The following is a 19633-nucleotide window of genomic DNA, read 5'->3' on the forward strand; positions in this document are numbered from 1 at the left end:
ATCCTCCCTGCCTGTGAGGAGGAGTCAATGCAAAACTTAGATGTCTTCCATCTCTACTTATCTGACTGCAGAGAGGATGACAGAGAACAGTGGCCACACAGTTTAACATGATGGGCTATAGGACAGGACTGCTGCTTTTAACTATCTGCTGGGCAGGTGAAGCTTTTGATTAATCTTGATTTGACATTGTCTTCATTAAAGTTATTAACTTAACGCATGTGATGGTTTTCTTTGTTGTCTTGACAGGTGTTGATGGTCAGACTCTGACAGGATCGGAACCAGTGGTTAAAAAGCCTGCAGAATCCCACAGATTGACCTGTACAGCCTCTGGATTCACATTCAGCAGCTACCCGATGAACTGGATCAGACAGGCTCCTGGAAAAGGACTGGAGTGGATCGCCTTCATACACACAGGCAGTAGTCATATCTACTACTCCCAGTCAGTCCAGGGCAGATTCACCATCTCCAGAGATGACTCCAGCAGTAAGGTGTATCTACAGATGAACAGTCTGAAGACGGAGGACACAGCAGTGTATTACTGCGCCAGAAGAGACACAGTGAGAGACAGTAATAGGAAAGACATACAAAAACGACTTCCTCTTTTTACCACCATCAGTAGACTCAGTTCTTCATGGTGACACTGGGAGCATTCAATTCACTCAGGATTTGTATTTGAATTTGGAACTGATTTTAGTGAATATATTATTCAGTATCGATAACTGACATTCCACATAAACGATCCATTTTCAGTACACTAATTTTTTGTAGAGTAATAACCATCCAAATCCTCCACTGCACCTTTTGAAATCCTAGTCTTGAAAATAATACAAACTCACTGTAAAACCTATGTATATGTCTATATACAAATGAGAATTTTCATAACAAAAGAGGAAATTCATTCCTTAACTGACACCTTTTCAGCAAATTCTTAGTAACACGTTTCCAAAATATTAACACTTTTGACAGATGAAACCACCCTCAATAATGAAATATTGAGTAATGCATTTCAGGTAACCTGTTGTGTTGGTATTAATGAATATTTAGCCTTATGGAATCATGTCCTTCACATCCCTCACTGTAACAATATATGCACAATATGTATTGGAACAAGAAGGGGAAATTGAACAGGGAACAAGTTGGAATAAAATGAATTACACACCAGTCATTATTGCAAAATAAGCCCCAACTGGTTGATTCAAGACCCGGACATGAAGCAGAGCTGGTTTCCAGGCAATGAGGAGTGTTTTCACTCTCTCCAGAGATAATAACAGTCAGCAGGTGTATTAAAGTGATTTGTCACAGTGAGACACAGTAGGGGGTCGTCAGCCTCGTACCAATACTACTTCCTCGGTTTAGCTCCACTATTAAGTAGACCCACCTCAGTATGTCATATGTTTGATTCTCCGCAAAGTTCCTGGTTCCTCTGCTATAAAGAGTTCATATCACGCTGTCAGCTGAGGCAAAAGAGGAACAGCAGCTCCCAGCAGTTCAGCTTCAACACAAACCATGTTCTCTGTAGCTCTGCTGCTGCTGCTGGCAGCTGGATCCTGTGAGTCTCTCTGGATTTTACATCAAATGTACAAAACCAGCAGCTGTTCTAATGCAATGTGACTGGATAATTTGTTACAAAAAGTTTCTACTAGGTGATTTTAACTAATCAACAACATAACAAAAGAAATGCTGAATTTGCATGTTTGTCTTGAAATTGTGTTTTTTTTCTCATGAGTCTTCTGAATGTGATAATATAGTCAAAACTAGCGATACAGTCACTTAACCAATAAGCAGTGGTGCCAGTGACTTTGTATCATTCACTGAATAGCAATGTTAACATTGTGGTTGAATAACAACTACATATATTGTGAAAATGTAATGAAAAAATGCCAATGTATGATAGATTTATGTCATTGTGAGGGAATGATTAACTTTTTACCTTTAAGTCTGTTCAGTTCATTCAAATGAATTCAATTAATTAAATGATTCTCCACAATATGCAAATTAATCTGTATGTATTGACACATAAGGAAGAGAAGTGTCTGTCTCTCTATCACTCAGAGGACAGAAGAGCTCACATCAGTCCAGCTTCAACATAAACCATGTTCTCTGTAGCTCTGATACTGCTGCTGGCAGCTGGATCCTGTGAGTAGCTTTCAGTGGATTAATACTAATAAACACATTATAAACACTGAAGAGTGAGATGAATGATCTAGATCATCTTGATTTGTGTTTCCACAGGTGTGCACAGTATTGATCTCATCCAGCCAGACTCAGTGGTTGTGCAGCCTGGTCAGTCTTTGACCATCACCTGTCAGGTCTCTGGCTATGCCTTGACTGATAACAGCTATGCAACAGGTTGGATCAGACACTGTAAAGGAAAACCAATGGAATGGATTTTCGAGAAATGCGGTGGAGGCAGCTTTAATCAAAATAATGCATAAATATCCAGTAGTACCCCATATGACTCAACTACACACATACACATATGTTATACTGTCCTGAAATCTGAATATCAATAAAAAAAAGTACTGTTTGTTGATTTGTGTAGGAATGAGTGCTGGTGTGATTTCCTCCAATAGGAGAAACAGATTGTCTTCATTGGTCTTGTCCTCAGTGTGGCCAGTTAGTCCCTGATATATAGAGGGATGAGTGATGTGAGAGTATTTAAGTTTGTTGTTAATCTCATTTGACAGCATGATGAATTCACTTGTAGCCTACATGAATACATAAGTACATTCTGAGAAACTTGTTTTTCTCTTCTAAGAAGGAGGTGTATAATATATAATTGTTGTGTTTGTGCTTCTGTTTTCAATGGGGAGCCATGGCTAGAGAACATGTGGAAAGACTATTTTCTGTGTCATACAATGAGATAAATTAAAGTTTTCCGAATACGAATCTAACTAAAAAGTAATGTTACAGGCAGAAGAGACATCACATATAGCGTGCATTTACATTTTGCTAATTTGGCCACAATAAAAAACTACCTGTAAACTGATTCTGCATGATATTAACATCTCTGAAAATAAGTATCTTTTTTCCCTACACAACCATACCCACAAACAAAGATGAAATTCAGAGAATGTCATATTTGCAACAGTTTTTGAGTTGAATTTAGGATTAGGATTTGGAAAATATCTGTCCAAGTTGCATCCAAATGTTTTACAAAACAATGGCTTTTTTTGTCGAGCATTAGGTATTCTTCAGTGTTTTTTGCTCTTGTTGTTGAGATAAGTTACTTATGTAAATCTTTCCTCAACCACTGAAGTACAACTGTCATTAAACAGCAGTCAAACTGTCTGTGTTCCCTATTTAAACCTGTAGAGGGCGGTCTATGCAAACTCTTCCGTCCTTATAAACACACCATCAGCACCGTTCAAATTATTTGTGGCAGAATAATTGGGACGGTTTAATAAACCTCAGAAACACATTGATCAGAAAGCACTGAATTGCAGTGTGTATTACATAATGGAACATACGATTGCCTGGAGTTTATTTTTAGTAGTCACTATACATGGTAAGAATAGCAATTGGGGTGTTACACACTTTTCCTTGGTAAATGTCTAATCTGAGATTTAGATGTCTGATGACTGATGATCACCTTTTCTTTGTTTACAGGAGTGTGGAGTGAGATCAAACTGGACCAGTCTCCCTCTCAGGTGAAAAGACCAGGAGAGACAGTGAAGATGTCATGTACCACATCTGGGTTTGACATGACAAGCTACTATATGCACTGGGTACGACAGAGGCCAGGGGAAGCTCTGGAGTGGATTGGGAGAATGGATGCAGGTTCAAACTCTGCTGTCTATGCCGGCTCTTTTCAAAGCCGTTTCACCCTGACTGAAGATGTGTCCAGCAGCACTCAGCACCTCGAGGCCAAGAGCCTGAGAGCAGAAGATTCTGCTGTTTACTTCTGCGCTCGAAGAAGCACAGTGACTGAAGACAGTGGAGCAGCTGTATAAAAACCTCCACAGACAACATGCATCAATGAGATCTCAATGACACCTGCAGGCTTTTTCTCACACTCACCATATTCTCAAAGTATAAGGCCTGCCTTTGTTTACATATTATATTTCTTATTGTATATTTAAACTTTGAAAGTAAACCCTCCATGCCTTCATGATATTACATCAGTGAAAGCGAGGCAAAGTCCTTTCAACAGTCAAAAATCATTGATATGTCATTGGGACAAAGGGGAAGAGAAAGAAACACATAGTGTTGAGGAGGGAAAAGATGAGGCTGATAGAGAGGTCAGAGTCTCAACATAGAGAGTCTCTCAACAAGGCGTCTACTACAAAGAATTTCTTGAGGTCACCAAGCTAGACCTGTCATGGCCGGACCCTCCTCCTCCTCCCACATCCATGCTTCCTGGTCTCATCTATGACAGCAACAGCTTCGCCTCAGAGGCCCCTTCCCCTCTGTCCTGAGATTAAAGCTGAACTGAGATATTCTTTCTATTCCCATTCAAGGCTTCAGCACCTGGTCCAGTCCGGTCTCAAATCGATCTCCTTCATAAAGAAACAGATGTTTGATAGTTCATCCATGCAATATCTAAAACACATTCCTTAGATTTCTATGCTCCAGTCCTCTGCAGTTTGTTGCTTTCTTCATTAAAGTTTATATGAGTTGTGATGACAGTATTATTTGAGGCATTAATAACGATCACACCTCATCACATGTGGGGTAGAAGGCAGATTTAGATGTTTCTTTATGCTTTGGAAACTCTAGCTCTAGCCCTCATAGTCCCTTTGTACAATAAACATTCATTCTCTAATTTCATCAAATAATAATTGACATTCAAGTCCAATCCAGTACTATCCTCCCTGCCTGTGAGGAGGAGTCAATGCAAAACTTAGATGTCTTCCATCTCTACTTATCTGACTGCAGAGAGGATGACAGAGAACAGTGGCCACACAGTTTAACATGATGGGCTATAGGACAGGACTGCTGCTTTTAACTATCTGCTGGGCAGGTGAAGCTTTTGACTAATCATGATTTGATGTTGTCTTCATTAAAGTTACTAACTTAATGCATGTGATGGTTTTCTTTTTTGTCTTGACAGGTGTTGATGGTCAGACTCTGACAGAATCTGAACCAGTGGTTAAAAAGCCTGCAGAATCCCACAGATTGACCTGTACAGCCTCTGGACTCACAATCAGCAGCTACTGGATGAACTGGATCAGACAGGCTCCTGGAAAAGGACTGGAGTGGGTTGCTGCTATCTATAGTAGTAGCAGCATCTACTACTCTCAGTCAGTCCAAGGCCGGTTCACCATCTCCAGAGACGACAGCAGACAGCAGGTGTATCTCCAGATGAACAGTCTGAAGACTGAAGACTCTGCTGTTTATTATTGTGCTGGAGATCCACAGTGACTGGAGTTGGTTGAGCAGCTGTACAAAATCCTACAGTACTCATCCTTACTGGGCTGTTAGACCCCCCTCTGTCTCACATGATTCATCTCTTAGCTTCAAGTACATGGAAATGATATGTCAACATGGAGAAAAGACCACACACACACACACACACACACACACGCACGCACACACACACACACACACACACACACACACACACACACACACACACACACACACACACACAGACAGTAGTGATAGGTCATAAATTCTCTCACATTTTGTAAAACTCTGAGAAATATGTCACTCACTAGTGAGCTTGCTCCAAAACATCAATGGAAAATTATATTATATTTCAATGAACGTCAGCCACTGACTGACTCTGGACCAGTGGTTAAAAATCCTCCAACTAATTGACCTTCATATTCTGGGTTCAGTTACCATTATTGGAATACCTGGCTCAGCAGCTCAGCAGCTCTAGCAGACAGCAGAATGATTTCTACAAAATATGAACATAAACTACCAGTCAAAGGTTTGTTTATTTTTACTATTTTCAACATTTTAGAATAATAGTAAAGACATCGAAACTATGAAATAACACACATGGAATTATGCAGTGACCAAAAAAAGTGTTAAACAAATCAAAACTGTCTTATTTACATTCTTTAAAGCAGCCGCCCTTTGCCTTGATGGAAAGGCAAAGGCTTTGGAAAGAAATTCACACATAGGCATCAACTTAATTTATATTTTTCTAAAAAACAAATTTCAAACATTTAAGCATAAACCTTTTGATCAAAATGGATTTAAGATAATGAAAAGCATAGTGCATTCAATCAGGTGTGCTCAAACTTTTGACTGGTAGTGTATAAACAACATCTGTTCAAACAAGTAACAAATGTGGTGGAATTTACATGCTACAATACTGCTACAATGGAATATTGAGGCATTTCTTGGGCTACATTGCCCTCTACTGCAGCCTTTCTCAAACTTTTTTTGTGCCAAGGACCAGTAAGCCAAAGAGTCTTTCCTCTGGGGACCGCTTTGATAAAAAAGAAAAAAAAAGTGAGAGAGAGAACTCAGCCTGTCACTGTCAGTCTCATTTCCTGGTATAGAGAGAAAGCGAGATGCATGAATTTAAATAGTACATTAAGCAATATAATATGACCACATCATATTAATAATATTGCAATAATAAAATACATTGTAATCTGAGTCATATGAATAAAATCACTTATTAATGACATGGATGGGCCTGCTTTTTTCCAACCAGTTGATCAAACTGGGCAGGAAAGGAGGAGAGGAACACACACAGTGTGTTCTCAGCTGCCAGTCTATTCCTGTATTTGTTCTCGGTTGCAGTTAGAGCCGAGAAGCCGGTCTCATGCAGGCCGGCATTACACAGTGAAACTAGTCACGCAACTGGGTTGGGTTGGTGAGTTGCTCATGTTATTTATGCAACTTTACTGTTACATGATGCATTTCAACGGTTCAAAGTCAAGTTTTACATTACATTATTTTGTGTTGGAACCACTTTTAAACTGTATGGACAAAGGATATACTGAAGCCAGTAAAGAGGAAACACTGAATTAACACTGAAATAACATCCATATCAGCTGTAAAACTGCACTCTCTATGCTGTAGAAATACTGCATGCCTAGCTGTGACTTATTGCCTGTGGGTGTCAGGTGGTGAAAAGTGTCCTGGGGAACTCCGACTCAGCTATCCTTCAGTGACATCTAGAGGCAGTGAGACGCAACTGCAGAACATTTTTAATGATTTTCTATTCCTTTGCAGTTTGATGTTTGGGTTATATTTTAGAATCAAAACTAACCAACCAATCAAATTAATAAAAACATATATACCAAAATACTTACATATGCCAAAATACATACCCAAAAGATGTTTTTCAGCTTTTCATACCAATGATAACCCCCTTTTAAGTTTTATTCTGGTTAATTTCTTCACAAAGTTGGAAGTGTGTGTCCTTTTTTATATAATGGAATACCATATTTGACTGTGTCTGAACCAGTGATCAACAAGCATGGAGAATCCCACAAGTTGACTGTACATGTTATGTGTGTGATGGAAGCCTTTATGCTTACTTGAATTAGACAAAACTTGTTGCATCCTATTAGCACCTTCAATCTTGTGTGTCATTTTTTTCCATTTCCCTCTCTTCACTCCCGGTGTCTCAATGAAAAAAAAATAATCCTGGTGGATATTGCTCCCTCTGTCACTGACAAAACACATAATAAGCAAAAATTAGATAAATTACTTCTGTAAACAAAATTTCAATATGGCCAACAATATAACTTTCTGATTAAGTGGATCAAATTCCTTCAGCAGATAAACATTTGATCCAGTTCACCCCCCTTCATTTGAGTTTTCCTCTCTGTGAGGAGGAGTCAATGCAAAACTCTAATCTCTTCCATCTGTATTTATCGCACAACAAATTGAAGGAGAGAAACCAAGCCACTGACCAGACATACCCCAAAATTTAACCATGGCATTAGATACATGTATAACATTTCTGATGATATCAACTTTTGCTGGTGAATAGCACAAACTCTACACCCTTATATCTTTTATATAAAGGTTTTTGTTCGGCTCTGATCTATCAAACTGTTTTTCTCCGCAGGTGTTTGCAGTCAGACTCTGACCGAGTCTGAACGGTGATACAGGAAGCCATAGAGCTGTACACAAACTACTGCATGTGTCACTGTGAGAATCATGAACAGAAAGGGACACTGTGCATCTACTTTATACAAATGTCTTTTTTTTTTTATGTCCCTCTGCATACTTTATGTATTTCCCCACACTAAGCTTCTGCAACAACTTGCCTAAAACCATACCAAACTATGAGTTTTGTAAACCTCTTACCACAACTAGAAGATAGGTTGGTCATCTCTCACTATGAGCCACAGTGATAGCAACACTTTATCTGTGAAGAACGACTACAAAAGCTTACCAAACTACCATTCTATAAGCAGGGAAGACAGAAGGCCTTTCATGATTTATTAGTATGTTAACTTTTTGATATTTGTTTCATTCGTTTTGATATTTTGATTTTTTTGTAATGTTGCTATTGAAATGATAATGTTTTTTTTTAAATTAAGTTATTGAAGTGTTCTATATATATAAATATATATTCTGTATATATTTTGGATTTGAGTTTTATTCTGTGCACAGGGACATATGAACTTAAGAGGCATTTCAAGAGGCTTGAAAAATTAATCCAACTTAATTAAATGAATTAAGTTGGGTTTAATTCATTTGTATTTGTTTTGTATTATGGTATGAATAAAGGATAGTAAAACATTCTACATTTTGTATTTTGGTATTTTCTTAGTCTAATAAAAGTTGAAACAACTGTGATCAAGAGTTTGCAATGGGGACCATTGACTTAGAATGTATGTCTAATGAAATTACAGATTATATATACAATATATATACGTATATATATATATATATATATATATATATATATACACTGTATATATCAAAATAAGACAAATATCTCAGCAGATGGCTCATACGGCACATACTCTCCTTTTCTACAGTTGGTACATCGTATCAGTAGTAGAATTATGTCACAACCTGCACCACTGTGACTTTATGGCACACATGGCCACAGTGATATGAGTGTATAAAAACAACACTCACCCAGAGGTACATCACAACTGAACACCTTGTTTATAAAGCCCTCGACCTAATCAGCTAACCCAATACACTCTTACTATAGACATATCAGGTAAGAAATTTTTAGTTTTTATCATTATACTGTTCTTTATCAGTATCGTATACACCCTGCGCATGGTTTGTAATTCAAATTGCACCACAAAGGCACAAAAACTCAAAGATGGTTTTGTTGATAAGAATTATAAATGTGTTGTTTTTTAAGAGAACATACATGTAGTCTTTTTGCCTTCCAGTGGAGAAATTAGTGTTCGGTTTTTGTACTAGGGTTTATCATTGTGATGGGCTGGGGGCACTGAGAAATGCATCCATACAAAAACCCTAGAGAACAAAAACTCACATTGCATCCACTTTTGTGATGAAAAACAAACAGGAAAAATAAAATTTTCAGTGGAATATATTGTAAATGTCATGTTTGTCGTTTTTGATAAGTTGATTAGTTGTCAGGATTTATTGTTGTTACACAAATCTAAGGGTCATCTTCTAATAAATCCTAACTTAAAGAACTGACTATGAATCAACACCAAAGAAATGCACAGGATGATACTGGGTGATCAAAATTACCTGGAAAATAAACTGGATTTCTATGTATTTTATGCATTTACCAAGGTTTTGAAGTGGTATTTTGGTGCTAGGGTTTTTGTTCAAGCAGCGAATGGAGACGTAACACTGTGTTTATTTCGACTACTGGGGTGATGGGACCACAGTCTCTGTTTCATCAGGTAAGCCTTATTTTAACATACAATTTCGAGTAGTTTATTTTTTTATTTTCAAGTGTAATTACTGGTGGGAAAAAAGCTTACTTGTGGTATATTTAGGTTTATATTGTGGCTGGAGAGACTGGAAAACCTTGAGTTACTAACAAGATATGGTTTACCTCAGCTATTTCTTAAAAAGCAATTGAAAAAAAAAACCTTCTTCTTCTGGGTTTAGCACTTAATGTCAAGGGTGGTTTGATTTGATCTTATTTTTTCATGCTGCTGGAATTAATTAATTGCAGCTGATGAAAGTCTACATCTTTTGTTGTTTTTCCATTATTATTCATTTAGTTTATTTATTAGATAAATATACCACATAACTTGTCTAAAAAGTTATATCTGAATAGTAAATCCTTTTATATGGCATCCCCATTTTAACATAATTTAGCGTGTGTATTTCTGCCATGAAGTAGGTATGACACATCATTACTAGGCATGTCTGTTCTTTTTTAAAATCTGTATTAGGTATTACATCTAAATACAGGGAGTGCTAGGCATTTCACTTGAACAACAGAACATTGAATAAAGAGACCAATTAGTTAATATTGCCAATATACAATTGCTAGGGAAACTAGACGGCGATAACTGTGACTTTTAACATGGCAGTAATGTGTTCAATCTGTTTAATTTTAGTAGTATTATTTCACTTAACCAGATTTGTAATCCTACCCAACAATCATTTGATGGACGATGCCATGCAGGAGATACATACCAGATGTTATAAGGTTCCACAAAACAATGCAGTTAGCAGCTATGGATGACTACAGACATTGTCTCAATTTTTATTTTGGCACTATATTTTATATTTACAACAGGTTTTCAGTGTTGGTGTAAGCCGTTGTATCAACACTTATTCATTGTATCAACACCTATTCAAAATATTTGCTGCGTAGTAATTAAAAGAGACCTGCCTTTGTCCATACAAATGGCAAAGAAAAATTCCACTTTTAATTTGTGAAAAAAAAAAGCAGTTATAGGTTGCATTTTGATTTTGATACTTATATATCAAAAAGTATATCGATATTGGTGATATTGTTTTGATTACATGGTTAGAAAGATAGCAAAAAGCAGTTTGCAATGTGTGGTTAAGAGACTTAACCAATGTGGTTATTCTTTAATGTCATTATCTGTAGTCTACTGGTGGGGGAGCGGTTGAACACCTCTGTTTCTTAATTTATAAGTATTTTCATTTACATGGAAAGAGTCTTACAAAGCTCTAATTCCTACTGATCCTGTTCAACTGTTCATGATACATTTCTGTATGATTGGAAACTGATAAATTGTCATCTTTCACAGACTCAGCTGAACCAACTCTGTTCCCTTTGGCACAATGCAATTCTGGGACTGGAGATAACATCACTCTTGGTTGTCTTGCTTCTGGCTTCTACCCAGAAAGCCTAACTTTTGCATGGACCGATGACAGTGGGAATGCCCTGAAAGCTGTTCAATATCCTTCAGTTCTGAAAAGCAACACATATACAGGGGTCAGTTTGGTCCATGTAAAGAGAGCCGACTGGGATTTGAGGTCGTCTTTCCATTGTTCCGTGAATCATGTAGGAGTCTCCAAAAATGTGCAAGTGCAAAGTATGGTTTGATTTTTAACTTACCGATGGTTTGATTTTTAACTTACTGACATATCTATCTAATGTCTATACAATGAGTCAACCTATCTTGTTTTATCTCTACAAATCTTCAACAATATTTACTGTTTATCACTTTTTCCCTTGTCTGTCTATTGTTTAACATGAAAGCTGCAATATAGGATTGATGTCCATGTGTCTGCTCTTTCTTCTCCCTGTTCAGAGGTCTCATCTTCTCCGGTGTGTCCTGGTGCGGGGAATGGTACAGTAATGCGGTTGTCACACAGTACTATTTGAGCTGGTAGTGAGCTGGCAATGACATAAGATTACTATGCTCCGACATAACATAAATGTTGAGAGCTTCTGTTTGCTCTGATCTTCCAGTTGTTGGCGAATGGTATTTACCCCTTTTTCTCTGTTACTCTCCCTCATGTAGCTCCTATCACAGTGACGTTGAGCCCTCCAAGTGCAAAAAAACTTTTCTTGAACAATCAGGTAGAGTGGGAGTGCACCATCACTGGACAGGACAGCGACATTGTATCTGGAACTACCATCACCTGGGAGATTGATGGACGTCAGACCAGCAGTACCAGTGATGGAAGCATTACACGTGTAGGCAATCGGTACAGCAAAACCAGCAATCTGACCAAAAGTCTGCAGGACTGGGAAACTATAAAAAAAGTCAGCTGTTCTGCCCACAACAAAAAAGACATGACACCAGTCATTCAAGACCTCACTGTCCAAAAAGGAGGTATGTTAGTAATTTAATTTTTAGACTGTTGAGTCAAGGGAGCTGTTAGAATATGATGAAATTGCTTTTAAATGAACAGAGCTCCGTTCTGTTATTTCCTCACCAATAGTTCTGACGGATTAGGAGTTTGGAAACCGGTCCCTGGTTGGTACTCAAGACAATTTCAGCCTTGAGCACCAAAGTTTAAGCCCAACATTAATTTAATCGAATGGTGGTACAACAGAAATCTCTGATTCTCGAGAACCAGTCCATTAATATATATACACAGATGTGTCACATATGTCTAGACGTACAAATACTGTGACTGGCACCTTTAAAATCTATTTCATAGAGCCAGCTCATAGCTTTTCTTATAAACCAAATGTCTCTTTCAGATGGAAAGAAACCAACAGTGACAGTCCACATTCTCCCAGAGGAGGACATTCGCCAAGGAGACTCAAAGAATGAGGTCACTCTGGTGTGTCTGGTCTCCAGCCGCTCGCAGTGTGACTACTATATCACCTGGACGGAACAGAGTGGAAGTCAACCTGGGATTTTCCAGGATGGCATCACCTCCCCCCGACAGAAGACTCAAAATGGCTACTTAGTTACAAGTGTGTACACCACCACCAAGGCAATGTGGGAACAGAATGTCATTTTCACCTGCAACGTCTGGCCTGCTGGCGCCAACAGTTCTATGGCATCAAGAGGAGTGTCTAATAAGCAGGGTAACACATGTGAATGTTAAATGGAGTGATTTCAGCTTTAAGTGTGATATTTTGTCCTAATGTGTCCCTCTGTGTCTCTGTGTGTACTCTGTGGTGTGGAAACTGTACACTCTGTGATGCAAGCAATCTTTGTCTTTGTTAACATGACAGTCAGCATGTCAATTTAGTTTTGTTTGTCATCATGTTGTGTGCTACATATTTTGATCTTGTGCAAGTCAATGCCTTGTCTTTGTCACATTGTCTAAAAGCTTGAAAAGTGTGCTTAGGCTGTTTCAATAAATGTTATTGCATATAATCACATTTGTTATGTTCATGAATGACTTCAACATGAGAAAAATGTAAAGTGCCAGAAAAGCTAGGACAAATACTTGCTATCCAAAACCTTTATATCAATAATTTCCAGTGGAGGACAAATCATTTAAGTCTCTTTCAAGACTTAAAACACAGTAGTATACTGTTCCAATGTTCAACTGGATGAACATCCAAACAGCTAGCAAATATTGAGGAGATATGGACTATAAACACACATATAAACATATTTTTGTTGAACATATTGCATGTTATTTTACTCAATGATTCAAGTATGTATAGAAACAAGTCTAATTTGCATTCCAAAAGATTAGTACAATTATCGAAAGACAATGGTCTGAGTGTGCTAACTTTATAATGGCATAGCTGTCCATGCAAATGCCCACACACATACAAACACAAGCCCGTATGTCTCATCTAACTACCCGCCTTCCTCCACTTGCCTCCAGAGACAGAACAGAATTTTGCTGTGAGCTGCACAGAGAAAGGCATGGAAGAGGATGAGTTCAGCAGCCTGTGGTCCACAGCCTCCTGCTTCATATTCCTCTTCCTATTCTCTCTCTCCTATAGCGTGATATTCAACCTGATCAAGGTAAAGGAAGAGGCTTTTCTGTCTTTTAGTCACACTATCTTTAAAGTAGACTCTGGGATATGACATCACCACGTGAACATAAATAAACAGTATTACAAAGTGTTTTACAAGCAATGAAATAATAACGCCTAGTAGCATAAACAATAGAAAATGCCAGACATGAGCATCAGGGGAGTTTGCATGGGTTTCCTCCAGGTGCTCCGAAATCCTCCCAGGTTTCAAACAAGACATGCAGGAGGATTGAAGACTCTAAATTGCCCATATATATGAATGTCAATGTGAGTGATTGTCTATCTATCTGTGTTAGCCTGGATGGATTGGCAACCTTTCCAGGCTGTTTTCCTGCCTTACGCCCAATGCATGCTGGGTAAGGCTGACCCTGAAAAGGAATAAGCTGGTAAAGAAAATGAATGAATGTAAAATAAAGTCTTACACCAACTTTTTGGGAGTTAATCACTTTACCCAATATCTGACAAGCGGGCGAAGTTCTAATTTTCTCACTTTTTGAATAATGTTAATTGACTACGATGACTTAACATAGAGAATGCTAAACCATCAGACAGAACTCTCTACTGGAGACACAGAGATGATTTTGGTGCCAATCCTCTCACCACTTAATAGGTACGGTGGCTAATGGGCCAAATTTCAAAAATGTTGGTGTAGTCCTTTAAAAGTAATCAGTGAAATCTTAAAATTTGCTCGAAAATTAAAATGCAAAAAGTTTAGAGTTAACAGGGGCAAATGAACAGGACAGTCTTAAATGAGCAGCACACTCAAGGAATGTTTTTTTTTTCTTTTATTGCCACAGCAAAACATGTGTACCAGAATGCAAGTGCCTACCATTGTGCATCAACAACTTTACACATCACTTTCCCCAAGTAGCCTGTGTATACATTCAATTTTTTAACAGAAACATATGCATCCTTATGTAGCCAACTGAATTTAGTGTTCACATTTACTGTTTGATATCTTTTTCAGATGAAGAAAGAGTGACAGGAGGAGTGAGACGGATGTACAGCACACAAACATATCACTGAAGAGTGCACTCTCACAACTGACTACATGTCATTATTTTTGTGTTTTCGGTTAGTAGTGATTTTTATCTCATATAAATTTGCCCGTCTTGGATACTATGCTATTGAATAACAATTACAAAAGTTATTGAATACTTTGATTGTTATACAGTTATTGACTTAGACCCAACTGTAAAAATATACATTACTGCAGTGTTACAATATTGTCACTTCTAGTGTTGGGATCAACATTTCAATGGTATGTAAATGACAACATGTAATGTATTTTCGGTATGTAGTTGTGTGTTTTTGTAGTTTTGAGTATAAAACATTGCTTTTATTACAGTAAATTTACTGTTATGCTTGTAATTTGTTTAATTTGTTATTGCCAGGATTGTTTGTTACTTATCTTTTAGGGTTAGAGATAATCAAATAGATATGATACACTTGGACAAAACTAGCAAATAGCTGTTAATGAGCTAAATTAAATGGGGTATGACCATAAATTATATGATATGATAGTTGATATGATAGTTTTGTTCTGTTCATTTGAGACACGACACAGGCCAATGAACATCTACAGCAAGTCAGTATCACCTCTGTTATCAGTAGAGCTAAGAGGCTTTTTCAGTTTCCTGGGGTTTCCAAATATATCGTCTTAGAGAGTCACTTCCCCTTCTTTCTCTGTACTTCTGGGACCACACCTGTAATAGTGAAACTTTCTAGAAACCGTTAGATTTATAAATAAACTTCCTTGAAGCAAGAGAGACACCCTCCAATACATATCATGCATATCAGCATGTGTCCAGGTGCTGGCAGGCGTGTACACGCTCACATGCATGCATGCACACAGATACACACACAGACACACAAACACACAGAGAGTAAATGTTTGCACATTTTTTGCAATTTGCACAAATCTTTAATATTAATATTAATTTTCTTACTGTAATCTTTACAAACCAGAGCTTGAAGTTTTGGCAATAATAAACATTTTATATTTTTTTCAAATTTTATATTTTTGGAATTTTGTATAAAATATAGTCAAATCTTCATATATTCTTTTGTGTAAATAATCAAAACAACTGACATTTGTTTCTTATCATTACTTAGTTGAGAATTTTGAGTACAACATTGCAATGTTATATATGTGGGTTTTACACCATTCTTACATTAACAGGTGTTAACTCAAATCACTATTCAGCATATTCCTTTCTTACTGATATGTTTGGTGGTTGTTTGTTGCCGATGAACCACTGCCACAAAACATTCAAGTGCATCTGAAATTGCACTGTTCACACATCAGAAAACATCCAAACAAAACAAAAAACACAATGAACTAAAAAGCTAATGTGTTGCCATAAAACAGTGCCGGCCTGAAAAAAAGTGACATCATGGGCATAACATTTTCCTAAAATGTGTTGAGTTTTTTGTTTTTAAGGTGTTTAAAGTGCGTCTTCAGATATAGTAATATGGTGGTGATGAAGCAGCACAAATGCCTATCACATGTCTCAATAATGGAAAGACTCAGTAAACTTTATTCTTCATCACAGATTTTTTTTCTCAACATGGGCTCATTAACCAGTTATATACAATAAAAAAAAAAAAAAACATTGCATGAATATAGTACATACTGGGGACAGAGAAAAAGCAGCAGCAACACCGGATGCGGTAAAAACATCATTGCTTGTTCATGTTTTTTATTGCTGAGGGAATGGATGGTTTCTTATAAGTGTTCTTCTTGGCCAGTGGAACATAATAGCAGCATCCAGACAGGAGGAAGCATTTAAAGAGGGTGTGTGTGGGATCTTGTGTGATCATTGCGGCCTTGCTTCTGACTGAGTGTGTATAGAGTTCTTGCAGTTGTGTCTGGGGAGTGTTTGTTGTTTTACTTGCTTGATTAATGATGCTTGAGAGGTTTGTTTTGCTTTTGACTGTGAGATAGCTAGGTTGAACCAGGATGCAAGTACACAGCCAATGAGGGATTTGTAGATAGCAGTTAAAATATTATTCCTGATATTAAAAGTCATCCGCATTCCCAGCAGATGCAGCCCTATTGTAGTTGGTACAATAGGGTGAAGGACCTGCTCCACCAGCTGAACCCCTCAGCCTGAGGGGTCCGAGGAGAGGATGGGGGTCTCCGATGCTCTCCTCCTCCCATAGCACAGCTCCTTTGTTTCTGAGAGGTAAAGTTCCAGAGAGCTCCCCTTGATCCAAGAGGCGAGAGAGAGCCCTCCTCCCTCAGGTCGGTCCCCCAAGACCATATTATCTGCATAGTTTATGAGTGATAGGTTGTTGCCATTACATGCTATTCTAAAGGCAGAACACAGGCACTAAAGTATGGATCTTGATTGGACCCACGAGGCCTCAGCCAACAGGAATTTAGTGGTTCTGACCAATGCTGACTACTGAGTAATGTATTATGACAAAGGTAGAGTCTGAAAGTTTTTTAAAGTCTGTTGTTCGCTAAATCAGGATACAGATATGGATAGGAACGGGTGGTTGAATCATCTGCTGACATGAGAGAGTAATAAGGTGTTGGTGTTCTCTGGATAACATAATTTATGACGAATCAGTGCAGTATGTGTACTGTGCTGAAAATATTGTGTGGCCTATTCATGACTAAGGCTTTGTGAGGAACACAGTTGAGTACAAAACGTGTTGAATTTCTAATACCTTCATTATGTCATTGGTGTAGATGGAGGAGAGGATGGGAGAGAGGACATCCCAGTTGGACAATTAGCCATATTAATTTCTAATGAGAGCATGCATTAAATCATTGCCCTGTAAAACAAAATGATCTTCAATTATTAGATGTATTAGCAAGATTATATGAAAACAAAAGCACCCTAAAGATTAAATGTATGCTCTGCAGGGGCAAAGGGTGGCAGCTACCCAAAAGTCTTGCCACCCCACATAATAAATACGGGCATCGTGTATGCCTGTATTTTAATAATGTCTTAGTATATGAGCTGGTACATATTTCTGATACATCTTTTAATATGATCTCATAACAAGAACAGCAAAACAAATAATGCACATTTATCTCTTTTTTAAAAATTATTATTTTATTATTTGTTGTATTTTCTTCAATGCTCTTTATTTGTTGTATTATTATAGATTTTTCCCTTGTCTTTGCTGCTGCAATGATCACATTTCCCAACAGCATCATGAAATCTTCATCTCTAATACAATATCTTTTGTCGTAGCGTGGCGTAGTTCGCTCCTTTTTGTTTTTAATGTAATTTGTTAATAAAATAGTGTCAATCCTAATATCCTGGTGTGCGCTGGAATATAGATTTTTTGGTTTACAATATCTTTTGTCCTTGGATAAAAGGACAAATGGAGAGACAGACACACAGACAAACATCCCAACATGAACCTTCGCTTTGCCTCTCTCAAATTCCCCACTTCTTCTACAGTCTTCAATCAGGGAAACTTCAAATCGCTGAAATTTAACATTAAAATTACTTCATCCAGCACATTGAAAATTGAGAGATAATTTTCATCTCAGGAACATATTATACTGCATACATATAAATATACGATGAGAAAGCAAAAAATAGGGGACAGAGCAATGTTATAATATTGCTCTGTCCCCTAAGCAATTAGCTAAGTTGATTATCAGCCAATGACAAGACTTTGGGGGTGTTTTTTTTTTTTTTGCACACTAGTATGTTTAGGAGGATTTCTATTTTCCAAAGTTTCAAATTTACCAGCCAAAAACCAGGAAGTCCTAGCTAGCCAATGGGATTCACCTGTCAAAAGTGGTGGTGTAGCCTCCAAGGTGATGCCTGAGTATGGTCAGATGTTGCACAGAACTATGCTTTTCTATTGTTTCTATTTATTGCTGTTCTGATTGTGTACTAATGAAAAAGCCTTTAATTTCTATGACCTCTGTTAGATATCCCCCCGTTTTATGACTCATGCAAAGTTATTTCTGTTTGTTTGTTTTTTAATTAATAAGATATGTCTTATGCCAACATATATATATACATAACAACATAACATATATACATGCCAACTTGTCCTGCAATGGACTGAAAGCTGTCCAGGTTATCACCCAATGCATGCTGGGATAGGCACCGGCCTCTGCAACCCTGAAATGAATGAATTCACCTTATGTACAGATTGTCCTTCAAGATTTCTAGAATAATTTTCTAGAATAATGGTCAAATATTTTCTCCTTGAGAGCAATATCACACTATCAGATCGACTATTTAATTTGTCACAAAATGTTTTACACACAACAAAACCTCAATAAACTTCAGCTGATTTAAAATGCCGCAGCCAGACTCATAACCAGGTCCAACAAGAGAGAACACATCTCACCGGTTTTAAAATCACTTCACTGGCTCCCAGTCCGTTTTAGAATAGATTTTAAAATTCTAATGATCACTTTTAAGGCTCGTAGAGGGTTAGCTCCAGAATATATAGCTGACCTCCTGAACTCCTACAAGCCCAACTGCAACCTGAGATCCTCTGATAGGTCATTCCTGGCCATTCCTCGGTCTAACCTTAAAACTAAAGGTGATCGGGCCTTTTCTGTTCGGGCCCCTCAGTTATGGAATGACCTGCCGGAGGAGATCAGGGAAGCTAACACATTGTCTTCTTTTAAGTCACTTCTAAAAACTCACTATTTTAGACTTGCTTTTTATTGATTTTACTGTTTGTTTGTTTGTTTGTTTTTGTTTTTTGTTTTTTTTATTCTACTGTTTGTTTTATTATCTTTTGTTGTATTTTATCATAATATTTGTATTTATTGTTTGCCCATTGCCTTTTTTCTAATTGTATGTAAAGTGCTTTGTAACTTGTTTTGAAAAGCGCTATAAATAAAGGTATTATTATTATTATTGTATCAACTTGTTAATGTGGTGGAGA

The 19633-nt window shown here is 37.5% G+C and overlaps 2 protein-coding genes across 2 annotated transcripts in view; both read left to right on the plus strand.

Moving 5' to 3' along the window:
* The window catches only part of LOC144539543 (uncharacterized), a 68740-nt gene that overhangs the window by 13666 nt on the left and 35441 nt on the right, over positions 1-19633 (plus strand). The gene's annotated exons all lie outside the window — the stretch shown is intronic.
* On the plus strand, positions 108-15006 carry LOC139914363 (immunoglobulin gamma-1 heavy chain-like). The gene is made up of 9 exons (XM_078284971.1): positions 108-156; positions 247-558; positions 9714-9764; positions 11103-11384; positions 11604-11642; positions 11817-12131; positions 12506-12838; positions 13597-13739; positions 14718-15006. Exons 1-9 carry the CDS (start codon positions 108-110, stop codon positions 14730-14732), a joined length of 1539 nt encoding a protein of 512 aa, XP_078141097.1. The 3' UTR covers positions 14733-15006.

Source organism: Centroberyx gerrardi, chromosome 7 (assembly GCF_048128805.1).
Source record: "Centroberyx gerrardi isolate f3 chromosome 7, fCenGer3.hap1.cur.20231027, whole genome shotgun sequence".
NCBI classification, from domain to species: Eukaryota; Metazoa; Chordata; class Actinopteri; order Beryciformes; family Berycidae; genus Centroberyx; species Centroberyx gerrardi.

What these genes read in the sequence shown, in the direction of transcription:
- LOC139914363 (XM_078284971.1), top strand. Translation starts at nt 108, where the DNA reads ATGATGGGCTATAGGACAGGACTGCTGCTTTTAACTATCTGCTGGGCA. An exon ending in TTTAACTATCTGCTGGGCAG is followed by an intron (nt 157 to 246) that starts GTGAAGCTTTTG and finishes TTGTCTTGACAG; the next exon opens with GTGTTGATGGTCAGACTCTG. An exon ending in CTGCGCCAGAAGAGACACAG is followed by an intron (nt 559 to 9,713) that starts TGAGAGACAGTA and finishes AGACGTAACACT; the next exon opens with GTGTTTATTTCGACTACTGG.